This window comes from Chinchilla lanigera, unplaced genomic scaffold (genome assembly GCF_000276665.1).
Source record: "Chinchilla lanigera isolate Chin_1 unplaced genomic scaffold, ChiLan1.0 scaffold00037, whole genome shotgun sequence".
Lineage (NCBI taxonomy): Eukaryota > Metazoa > Chordata > Mammalia > Rodentia > Chinchillidae > Chinchilla > Chinchilla lanigera.
This window is the reverse complement of record NW_004955438.1, coordinates 5050105-5062331: the sequence shown is the minus strand read 5'-3', so window position 1 is coordinate 5062331 and position 12227 is coordinate 5050105. Positions and strand designations below refer to the sequence as shown.

General features: G+C 38.7%; 1 protein-coding gene across 1 annotated transcript in view; it reads left to right on the top strand.

Annotated features, from left to right (window-relative positions):
• Sel1l (sel-1 suppressor of lin-12-like (C. elegans)) overlaps nucleotides 1-12227 on the top strand; it is a 51101-nt gene that overhangs the window by 19684 nt on the left and 19190 nt on the right. The window contains exons 5-12 of the mRNA XM_005390240.2: nucleotides 643-748; nucleotides 1498-1660; nucleotides 3598-3651; nucleotides 3741-3800; nucleotides 5744-5825; nucleotides 6168-6322; nucleotides 8133-8189; nucleotides 12105-12173. Of these exons, the coding sequence (XP_005390297.1) occupies nucleotides 643-748; nucleotides 1498-1660; nucleotides 3598-3651; nucleotides 3741-3800; nucleotides 5744-5825; nucleotides 6168-6322; nucleotides 8133-8189; nucleotides 12105-12173 (746 nt within the window). The remainder of the gene's footprint in view (nucleotides 1-642; nucleotides 749-1497; nucleotides 1661-3597; nucleotides 3652-3740; nucleotides 3801-5743; nucleotides 5826-6167; nucleotides 6323-8132; nucleotides 8190-12104; nucleotides 12174-12227) is intronic.

Sequence of the window (12227 nt, the reverse complement as noted above, 5' to 3'; positions counted from 1 at the left end):
TTTCAGGGTTATACTAGTGAGTATGAGAAATTAGTATGAGAAAAATAATGGACCTAAAGCTAAGTCAGGATCTATATTGAGTTAAAAAAAAAAAAATTGAGACCAGGTCTCTATGTAATCTAGGCTGGCCTTGAACTCACTATGGAAGCCCAGGCTGGCCTCCCCCCCCCAGTGATCCTCCTGCCTCAGCTTCCCAAGTACTGGGATTATAGGTGTGAGCCACCACTCTGTCTTTAATTTTTATTATGTAATTACTTTCTCCTTATAAAATACACATTTCAGATAGAGGTAAAGTATTCTTTGATTACAACAGTGTTTTTCTTCTCTTAATTTACCTAACTTGGATATATAATCTCAAAGTTTAGTTGAATTATATAAAAATGTTAGCAGAAAAAATACCCTCCAAAACCAATTAATAGTGTTTCCTTTAAAAGAAATTTCAGGAGATTTTATGTTTTGAAAGTCTCACCTTTTATCAATAAAGGCCACACTTAAACTGTTTTTAGAGTCATATTTGGAAATAGTGGTATATCATTCACTGTGTTTGTGTGACTACCTGAAAGAAGGAATAAACTCTTATGTTTGATAAATAATTCATGTAGAATTACAGTCCATTTAAATGCATGTGACAAATATTTTTAGCTGAAGAAGAGGCTGCTAAGAGACGGCAGATGCAGGAAGCAGAAATGCTGTATCAGACTGGAATGAAAATCCTCAATGGAAGCAACAAGAAAAGCAAAAAAAGAGAGTAGGTACCAAGCCGACTCCTTTCTTGCCCCTAGAGAGGACTTTCACTGAAATAAATAGCCAAGTACTTACTTTTTAAAAATTGCTGCCAGAAACACAGATTATGTGATTCTGTTACAAGAAAACTTAATATGATTTGTGTGCATTAGTGGCATTAATTTTAACATATTTTAACTTGTTAGCATAAAAAAATTATAGCTATTGATCAAAATGATGAGTAATGAGGAAAGTAAAAGTAATTTACCTAAATTCTCGTGGTTATTAAGAACCAAGAATGCATATACTGTTCAGGATTTAACAAAAGGAATTGTCATTAAGTGTGGGTTTTGGTTTTGCTTTTAAATTTCCAACTGGAATTTAAGAATTTTCACATGGAAAGAATGCAGAATAAGTGATTATATTCTAACATTTTGTGTCTATTGATTTCAGCTAACTTTTGTTACATTCTGTGCAAAGAATTAAATTAGAATAGTTATCGGATTATTTACTAGACTTCATATTTATTGCAGAGCTTGTGAGATTATCCTCAGTGTAATTAGACTATTCCAGGGTGCCGGAATAACAGGGAGAACTGGCACCTTAGATTTCCACATACGTAAGTAAAACGAATTGGATAGTAAAAACAGTATCAGGAAATTTCTTATTTAAAATAAGGAAATTATTTAAACAGCATTTTGGTAGATCTTGAAAAAACTTGAAATGGCAGTTCCAAAACACTGCTAATTTGTTTTTAATTGCTTGCATTTAAAGAGCATATCGGTATCTTCAAAAGGCAGCAAGCCTGAATCATACCAAGGCTCTGGAGAGAGTGTCCTATGCCCTTCTGTTTGGGGATTACCTGCCACAGAATATCCAGGCCGCTAAAGAGATGTTTGAGAAGCTCACTGAGGATGGCTCTCCCAAAGGGCAGGCTGTAAGTGCACTTCCCATGCAAACTTGTCAGTTCAGCGGTATTGATTTCAGCAGCAGTCTATTCCTTATGCCCTGATGCCTTTTAATAACTAAGATGGAAGATAACATGTCTTTAAATTTTGTTTTGGCAAGCCATTTTATCTTTCTCCTTTGATACTCTCTTTCCCTAGTCTGAGAACATTTATACTTAGTGACTGCATTTTTTTTCAGTTGCATCTTGCCACAGTTGCATTTGTAGTTTTTCTAAATTATATCTATAAAGAATGAAATACACAAGTAATTCTCTTTCACCTGAAACTACTCACCATTGCATTTTTTTAAATTCATATGCTATAGCTGTTGTTAATATTCATGTCTTGTAAAAATTTTGTTACAGAAGCAATACATATTTATGGTGGGAAACCAGATACACAGACTAGGAAAACCAGAAAGCAAACACCACCTGTGCACCAGCCATTTCTGAGCAGTGATAACTGCAGTGCACGCATACCCTTAGAGCTTTCTCTTTGTGTGTATTTATGTATGCATTTTTATTGAAATGAAAAGGAGCTGTTTACTATTCCATACTTGCTTTTTTTAATCAACAGCTTTCATCTGTCCGTTCCAGCATATCTTTACATTATGTAAAATACCCACACCATATTCATGTCATGTTGAGTCAAAAATTTTTTGCTTTGTCCTATTAAGCACCTAGTCCTGCACTGCACCATGCATTTAGTTGTAATTTCTAACACAGTCCTGTGCCTTTTCTCCCCCCGTGTTAGGGGTATGGCCACGTTTCTGCACAGTGTTCTACCTCTATTTGAATCTTCATACTGTTCTTTATTTTACTTCTCCCATCACCTCTTTTTCCTATAAACAGATGTCACAGCTAAAGCTTGATGAACTCAAGTAAAATATTTTTGCCTAGACTACCTTGTAGATGTTCTGTAATCACATTGCATTGTGTGTTCACGTTGTATTGTGCTTGTTTTTTGCAGTACTTGGGATTGGGTGAGTCATTGTACTGAGCTGTATCCCCAGCCCTTCTTTTACTTTTTTTATTTGGAGTCAGGGTCTCAATATGTAGGCTGGGATCAAACTTGAAATACCCCGTTCTTGTTTGTGCCACCTGTGATACTTCTCTCCTGCTTGCGTCAATCATTTTGAACTGGCAGCTCCCAATCATGGACCACTTCAATCATGTAGTTTTACCTTTTTGAACACAGGCTTCCAAGCCATCGTGAGGGGAAAAGACAATGCTGAGAGAATAGCTGGGAACTTTACAAAGGCCAGGCCTTAAAGTGGCTCACATCACTTCCATCCACCTCATAGACACATGGGCCTCTTACCTAACTACAGAAGCTAGGAAATTTCAAGGGGCTCATGGGTTTTTATGAGCACAAGCATTCCCTGCTTCACCTGCCCTGTAACCTTCATCAAGAACCTTACTAACACATTGTCTTTTCACCGTTATGTTTTAGAAAACAGTATGTGCTTGAACATTGCGAAGTAGCATTTCACCCTTGACCCCTTGACGCCTCTTTCTATTCCTAACATAGTTTGTCCTGACAGTCTTGTTCTTCTTCAGAGTGTATTCCACTCTGCATAGATGGAGACGTGTGTCAGTGTAATTGTGAGAGTTGCTTTGTGTTCATAGTGGCTGTTGATAAAGATGAGGTACAAGTCATGTTTAAGTGTTTAGCTTTGTTCTTCTAGTTAATATTTCACTAGACTGTCTTTAGGGTAAACTTTTCATTTGTTTAAAGTTATATTTAGTTGTATAATTTGTAAAACCCAGAATGCATTTCCGAGGCTCTTTAATTCCAAGTTGTGCATACTTGCATTCAAATCTCTTAGCATTTAAAGTGTTTCACATCTTTTCATAGGGCGTAAAACTGTCAATCTCGACTAAACTTCTGCCAGAGAAGAATTCTTACTTCTTCCATTTTCTTTCAGGCTCTTGGCTTTCTCTATGCCTCTGGACTTGGTGTTAATTCAAGTCAGGCAAAGGTAACACTATTAAAACTGAATTGTATGTTATGATTTGATTGAATAAGTAGGTCCTTCTGTTCAGGTAAACATCTTTTATTCTTTTACAGGCTCTTGTGTATTATACTTTTGGAGCTCTTGGAGGTAATCTAATAGCCCACATGGTTTTGGTAAGTATAACCTCAGTAAAAGACCAATGATTTTAAGTAGCAGAAAAATGGACACTGGATACAACTTTTCCAGTGCTCTTGATTGAGATCTCCTTAAGATCAAGTATTTTTTACTGAGATTGTCCCAGATTTTACTTTGGGTTTTTTTTTTTTTGTTTTGAGATAGGGTCTCACTACATAGCCCAGGCTAGCCTTGAACTCACACCCATCCTGTGCCTCAGCCTTCCGAATGCTAGGATTACAGGTGTGTGCCACCATGCCCAGCTAAATTTTACATTTAAATTCACAGAGGACTTAGACTCTGTCCTGTAAAGGACATTTAAGGGTATCTCTATGTATTACCTGATAGGGTTAGTCACTTAAATAGCTTATAGTAAATATAGTATCTTTCCACCCAATTGTTTTGCTGCTGAAGCAGTTAATCTGCTTTCTGCTGTATAAAGTGGCTTTGGGCTGGTCAAGTGACCTCAGGTGCATATTGCAGTGTTTCAAGTGAATGTAAGTCCATTAGTAATGTGAAGAATGGACTGAGTAGAACCGTGACTGAAAACAGAGAAACAGTCTCCAGGCTTGTGCTTTGATGGGATATGACACTTAACAAAAAGGGAAAATGTACTTGCTGGCTAACTAGATAGATCTTAGATCACTTTACCTGTATGTATTCAAAAATATTTAATTGATTATTTATCATTAGGATTCCAGAGATCAATAATACATAGCAGTTACCCTCAACGAGAAAGGCCATTATAGTACAGTACAGAGTGTTAGAGAATTTGTGAAAGGAGTTATGGCTGAAGAAATAGCACAGGGGGTTTTTGAGGGGTAAGTAGTAGTAAATGAATAGAAGGAGCAGAAGGGTACACACGCCGCAGGAAAAAGAACTGCACAGAGACAGCATCGTGAGGGAATGTGGTGCGTGCCAAAAAGTGCAAACACTTTAGTGTAGCTGGAGAGTAGAACTGCCAGCGCTGATGGTGACAAGCTGGCCAGGGAGATGAGACGCCAGTGAAAAGGCTCTCGGTCACGCAGGCGAGCTTACAAATTATCCTGTTACAGCCTGTACCACTGAAGAAGTTGAAGCACATGGAAAACCAAAATGTTAGTTTTGATGTTTCCATTTATTTGTTTAATCTACAATAACATTTATTCCTCAAACAGTAGTTGAAAATTTCCTTTCAGGTGAATTTCCAAGAAATAATGAAACTTCTATTTTTATATGGCACATTCATAGTAAATATTTTTATACAACTCCCTTTCAAATTGTATTTACTAATCTTTTTAAGTAATGACTCCAGATTTGAACTATGTAATATTATGCATGTTACCCTCTATTAGTGCCCTAAAGGTTATTAGAGTCTACAATGATTTGTACAGAGGGATTCCAGAGAGTTCTACTTTCTATTTGCTGTACTTTTCAGAAATTAATAATCTTCACATTTACTCTTTTTTATTTTTTATTAGTATATGTTTCCAGTATGTACTAACCTCCCCGACCCCACTCTCTTCCCACTTAATTCTGAAATCATTTATTGCTCGTTATGCTACATGCTTCTAAGTTTCACTTTTCTTAATGTGCTAATTTGTCACTTGCTAGCTTGGAAGATGAATGCTTTTGAATTAAGATTGCATCTAAAGTGAGATTAAAATTGGCTGTAAGCGTAAATCTCACTAATTTTATCTTGAGTAAAATGTACACACTTCATACATAAAGTTCATGGCACTTACTTTGATTGCTGTAGGAACTTTATTTTTTAGTTCTTAGCTATAGTCTATTGAACTTGCTAAGTTATCTCAGAACTTAAAACTCAGGATAAATGAGATGTTCACATACTTAGATCATAGGACAGCAAAATTACATGTGAGTATGGCTAGCTTGCTTTATTCCAAGAATAATGCCTCTGGCCTGGGAAGCTGCCTTCTTCTCACCCAAAGCTGTCTTTCAGGGATACCGGTATTGGGCTGGCATTGGCGTCCTCCAGAGCTGTGAATCTGCACTGACGCATTATCGTCTTGTTGCCAATCATGGTAGCTATTTTTTTTTTTCCTTTTCACCTTCCAGGAAAAAAAAACAGAATTAATTTTAAATACATCTGTTTTTATTGTACTATTTGAAATATGACCGGCTCTCTTAAGTAGACTTGTCTTTAATTAAGAAGTATATTTATTAAAATTTATGAATTCTATGTCTTAAATATTCTGTGGGAAAAGTCTAATTTTTCTAATACCTTACTATTTTATAATCCGTAGACTACTGTGGAAACCATTTCCTTTAACATCATGTCTGAACACTTGGCAGCTGGGGTCGTACTCCTCAGTGAGCCAGCCCTTCCGGCTTTCCTTTGATGCCCGCCTTGTCTCCTGTTGCAGTTGCTAGTGATATCTCGCTAACAGGCGGCTCAGTGGTGCAGAGGATCCGACTGCCTGATGAAGTAGAAAACCCAGGAATGAACAGTGGGATGCTGGAAGAAGACTTGATTCAATATTACCAGTTCCTAGCTGAAAAGGGTGATGTACAAGCGCAAGTATGTGTTTAATGTGTTTAAACATCTCCAGGAGTTTCCTACTGTTTTATGTACTTTAACGCAGGGGGAGGAGAAGCATTCACTTCTGTAGGTAATGTTTTCACAGCTCTGTGCACTTATTAGCTATATATTAGGGTCACCTGAGGAGTATTAAATACAAGAGTTCTACATACTCAGAAGATTCCATTCGGGCTCCTCTAGGATGGGGCCCAGGCATTGAGAGTTCCTAAAAAGTGGTCACGTGACTCCCCTGTCCCACAACTGAAAGTCACTGCTTGAAAGGGCATTGATACTGAGTGTGAAGGCTCCCACCGGAGTCAGCAAGGACAAACCGGTCACTTACTCTGAACAAGATGCTGGGCCTTTAGGATATCAGATGCTCTTCAGAGCTACTTACTGTTCGTGTTTCTTGTGCTCATCTTAGATCGCGAGTACCTCAAAGTCCAGAGCAGAAGTAGGTTGATTCGGATTGTGTGTTGTTCATCACTCAGATAATACATAGTGTGTGTATGTGTTTTGTGGTTTATTTTGATAGACTACAATAAAAAGAACTTCAGTAACTTTTTTTCCATTATGGTTATAGTTTTTCTGATTTAGAATATATAGAAATGAGTAGTAAATACTTAAGAACAATTATTAAGGCTGACAGAAGAAAGTCATTGAGAAAGCCTGTAGTGAAAAGTAGATCCAAATCTTACCTCATGGAAACTAATTCTAACTAAGTTATCTTATCACATTAAGCATGTTTCTTTTACATTAATGATGTATTTTGGTTTAAATTTTCTCTTTTGCTTTCAGTTTATTGTGCTTTTCCCTGTTCCCTCATCGCTGCTGTCTGTCCCTCTTGCTCTGTGTGCTTCTGGCTTCTGCGTCTCCTCCTCCACTAACGTCATCGCTGGACAGCCTTTCACTGCTCTCTCCCTGGTTATGCGGATTGCAGCATGCTTCCTTATTAGAGGCTAGTGTGGAGGAGCACTTTTCATTTCCAGGATAATATATTGTACAGTACTTTATCCCCACCACACCTGCTTTTCTTTTCTTTTTTTTTTCTTGCTTTTTTTTTTTTTCCTGGTGGTACTGGGGAATGAACTCATGGCCTTCATAGTGACCTACATCCCTGCCCTTTCTCAATCCTGTGCTTTTTAAACCCACCCCCACCAAGGTCGCCCTGAATCACTAAGTTGCCCAGGCTGGGCTCGGATTTGTGATCCTTTTACCTCAGCCTTCCGGAGTGCTGGGATTATAGCCCTGTGCCGTCACATCCAGTTTGAATTCCATGTATATTGAACCTCACAAAGTATTGTTTTATACATAGATAACTATTTACATTTACTTATCTGTTTATATTTTCATTGCATTTTTTCCCCTTACTGCTCTCGAAATTTCACAGACACTTTTGCCTCTTGCCTGAACAGCATCTTTGAGAATTTCCTTTAGAGGACTGGGGATATAGGTCAGCGGCACTTGTGCCTGCCTGGTAAGCGCAAGGTCCTGAGTTCAATTGCTGGTACCAAAAAAAAAAGAGAACTTCCTTTAGAGCAGGTTCACTGAGGATAAATTCAGTTTTAATTCTGAAAATGCTTTTATTTCACTCGTCACTTCATAGGGATACTTTGATGTTTAAAGCATACTTTTTCAGTTCTTAGAAATTTTAGAATAATCAAAGTAATAATTTCAGGATTTAAGACTGAATGTCTAATTTTTGAGTCATGCACAGAAGCCTTTTATGACTAAATGGTTTCTTGTTGGTCTAATTTAGTCCATGCGAGACACTGTCACTTGCTTTTGCCTTCTGTCTGTTGATTTTCAGGTTGGTCTGGGACAACTGCATCTGCACGGCGGGCGTGGAGTAGAACAGAATCACCAGGTAATGACCTCATCCCTGGGCTTGACACCTCACGCTGGAACAAGAAACCATGCTCCACGTCTATTTTTGCTAGACAGTGCGATGTCCAGCTGGTATTATCTAAGCACTCCTCACAAATGAGCTGCCAGGATCTCCTTAACCCTTTAGGAAGCTAAAGAGTAAAAGCATGACTGTGCCTCAAGGTGGTCGGATGTATCCATGCTAAACCTAATTCTCTGTGCTGCCCAAAAAATGCGTATACAGATCTTGGTTTTCTGTAACTATATGATAAAAGTAGGTCTTAAGACTTTAGAGAATGTTTTATGGAACTGGGAAAGTAGTAGGTCATTTCTAAAAAATTAAGAGTGTGTAACTATAATCTAGTCACCAAGTTTTGTCTTTTTTCTGTCTTAAATATGACTTGCGTCTTCCCTGCCACCCATCGTTATACCTAGCTCTTGTGTGAATCATCTGTCACAGTCCTCCCCCAAGTCTCTGCAAACTGCATATCAGGTCCTGTGGTTAAAACTCTTGAGTGCTGTGATTTCCAATACTTTAAAATCCGCAGTCTTCAACTTGCCCTCCAAGGCTTTGTATCAGTCAGTTTTTCTTAGCAGCTCTCCACTCTTTGAGTCACAGACCCACAGACCTTTTTGAAAATGTCTGAGCCTGTCAGGATCTGCTGTCTCAGAACTTCCATGACACTGGTTCCTCTCTCTGAAATGATATTGCCCCACCTGCTTTCGTTCTGTAGCTAATTCCTGCCCATCCTCCAGAACTTAACACCAACCTGTAATATGTCTCCCCTGAAGCCCAGTCTCGATCCAGAAGTAGGTCACGCACCATAGAGGATATCTGAAAATCTGTACCCATCATAACCCTTATCCATTGCCAGTCAGTTACATAATTAAGTGTGTCCCCTGCTGGAACCTAAAGTCCAAAAGAGCATGAACTATGTCTACTTCATTTCCCACTTTACTCCCAGCTCCCAACAAAGCCTAGCATATAGTAAGTTTTCAGTAAATGCTTCTCAAACTAATAAAACTGTTTTCTACCATGCCAATTAAGTATACTAATTAAGGTGTTTTGTATACTTGTATCCCTTTTAACTTTAAGAATAAAATGGTAACAAAATGTTCTTCTTACCAAAACTGTACCAGGTATCTATGGGTTTGCTTTTGTTCAGACAGTTTGTCAGCTTGCATTGTTTTTAGGTCACTAAGATGCATTTCTTATGCTAGTGCAGCATCAGATAAGCTAGTTAATAAAAGTATCAGATAAATAAGTTTGGTGCAGAGCTTTTGCATAAGAAGTTAGGGAATATTCTTGTATTATATGGTGCCTGTGTCGAAAGCAACTACAAAATGATAAATTATCACAAATGCGTAACTAGTACAGAACTGCATTAATTCAACGAATATTTCCGTACCTACTGTTTGTCATTCACTGCTTGGTATTCAGGATGCAGTGTTGGACAAAAGAGCTTTGGTCTGTGTCCTCACAGAGCTTTAGGTTCAGTAGAGTTATTATATATTTCTTAAGTGGCCACATCAACAGATGAAGACAAGGATACATAAATGGCTAGTAGGTGGGAGGACCCATTCATCAGGGAAGCCTTTTCTCAGGAGATATAGATGCCGTTTCACTTGGCAGTGGAAGTAGTGTCATCCCAAACCAAAAGGAGCAGAGTGTGCATGGGTCCTAGCAGGAAGGAACAGGACTGGAATACCCCACATGCAGAGTGTGACGCGTGGGGCAGTGCTGCAGTGAGCAGTCCTTCATCACACCGTTGTATCCGTGCAGACTTCAGGGACTATGAGGACTAACATTCTCAGTTTCAAAGCACTGGTTTTGGCTGCTGTATAGAGAATGAATTAGAAGAGCAGAATAGTTCAGAAGTTCATGTGAGAGAAAATGTGCCTTGAACTAGAACCATGGTAATAGAAGATACTGGGTAGATTCAGCAGGTATTTGGTGGTCACCAATACATAGTGATGCGTTGGGTGTGAGTGAAGGGGGAAGGTACCTTCAGCAACCAATAGGTGGCGTATTGCCTAACTAAACAGAGATACTGGAGGAGAAGCAGGTTGAGGTCAAGGAGAAATTTCAGAGATCTGACCAAGCTTCAGATATTCAGAGATAGTTGCATAGACTACTTTAGAGCAAAAGTAAAATCAGATGTAGTGGTTGCCATCATCTCAACAGAATGTGAAGCCGTGAGAGTGGAGATAAGATTGCTTAGAGAATGTAAAATGACAAATCACAAATTAAGCCCTGAAGAACCTTAATATGTAGAATTCAGCCAGTAATATAAGAATCAGCAGGCTGGGGATTTAGCTCAGCGGCACATCACCTGCCTTGCAAGCACAAGGTTGTGAGTTCGATTCCTAGTACCAGAAGAAAAACAAAAAAGAGTATATATCAGAATTAGCAAAGGTGACTGAGATGGTACAAGTAGAGTAAAGGAAGAAACCAGGTGTCTTAGTTACTTTTCTCTCGTTGCTGAGACAAAATACTGATGCCCAAAATTAAGGAAGGAAAGGGTTACTTAGCTCACAGTTTGTGGAGGTTTCAGTCCATACTCAGCTGGCTCCAAGGCAGAGTAGCACATGGCAGAGGGCAGCAGTTCATGGCATTGAAAAACAGCAAAAGCAACAAGAGCAAAAGGGAGGAGAAGAAAAGAGCAGCCTCTTTCCCTCCCTTACATTGTATACAAGCTTCTCTCCCCAGGCTGGGTGTAGCACTCACACATAATCTTAGCACTGGACCATGAATCAATCAAAATCTCTAGAAGCCTGCCACATGAGTGCATGAGGCTTTGGGGGGACATCTAGACACACACCCTAACACCAGGAGAGAGACATCCTACGTGCCAAGCCAGAACAGCATTTCACGACAGAGAGAGTGATGGGCCATGCCAAATGCATAGAGAGGGGAGTGGGATGAGAGACAGATTCTACTGGCAATGTGAAAGTCACTGGTGGCTTGATCAGCCTTTCCTGAAGCAGTGTGGATGAAAACCAGTTAAGACTGACTGTAGGGCACACTGTAGCACCTGGAGACAATGCATTTGCGAAAATTGTCTGTGAAGGAAAGTAGCTAACAGATACCAGTCATCACTGGAGAAAAACTGGGAATCTGAAGGATGGATGCATCTTGTGTTTTGGTTCCATTTTTTAGAAATAGGTCACTAGAATCCATCTGAGTGGGAAAGAACTGAAAAGAAGGGAGATTAAATCAACAAGGCAATGAAGTAATTGATGGTACAAGGTCCTTAGTAACGGTGGACAGTACGGTTGAGAGTGATGATAATGAATTCTGCTGATGCCAGTTTGTTCATTTATGTGATTTTTAAGTAAAATCCAAAATTTGTTTCTGAATAATACAAAAGTAAATTGCATTTCTTTAGGGAACCATGTAAATATGTCCATTGGCTTATAAAGACTTCCTAATTTTTCCCTTCTCTCAGATTACCAATAGTAAGGTGGTCAGAAGAGGTTGCACTGTTAATAGATGTCTTTTAAGCAACTGGAATCTTGCTCGCATTACCTGTGAATAATACGTCTTACTGATTTAAGCTTAGGGAATGGTTTAAGTTTAGGGAATGCAAGACATTTCTTTGTGGCTATAACCATGAAATGACTGTAAGATACATGGTACCTTGATGTAGCTAGTGGGTAAAATAAAGCTTGTAGATGTACAGATTTCTATTTTTAAATATTGATGACTGGATATTGTTTGTTGTAATATAACAAAACTTCTTTAGTGTTCCTGAAATAATTACTTTAGCTAAAACAGATTCTTTTAAAAACTAATGAATTCTTGCCGGGGATACAGCTTAGCAGTGCAGCACCTGCCTGGCAAATGTGAGGTCCTTAGTTTGATTCCCGGTACCCCCTGCAAAACTAATGATTTTCGTAAATTCTTTTCTCACAGAGAGCGTTTGACTACTTCAACTTAGCAGCTAATGCTGGCAATTCACACGCTATGGCCTTCTTAGGAAAGGTACTGTCCATCCTGTGAATCGATTATGTAATAATAAAAAATGTTTGCATAATA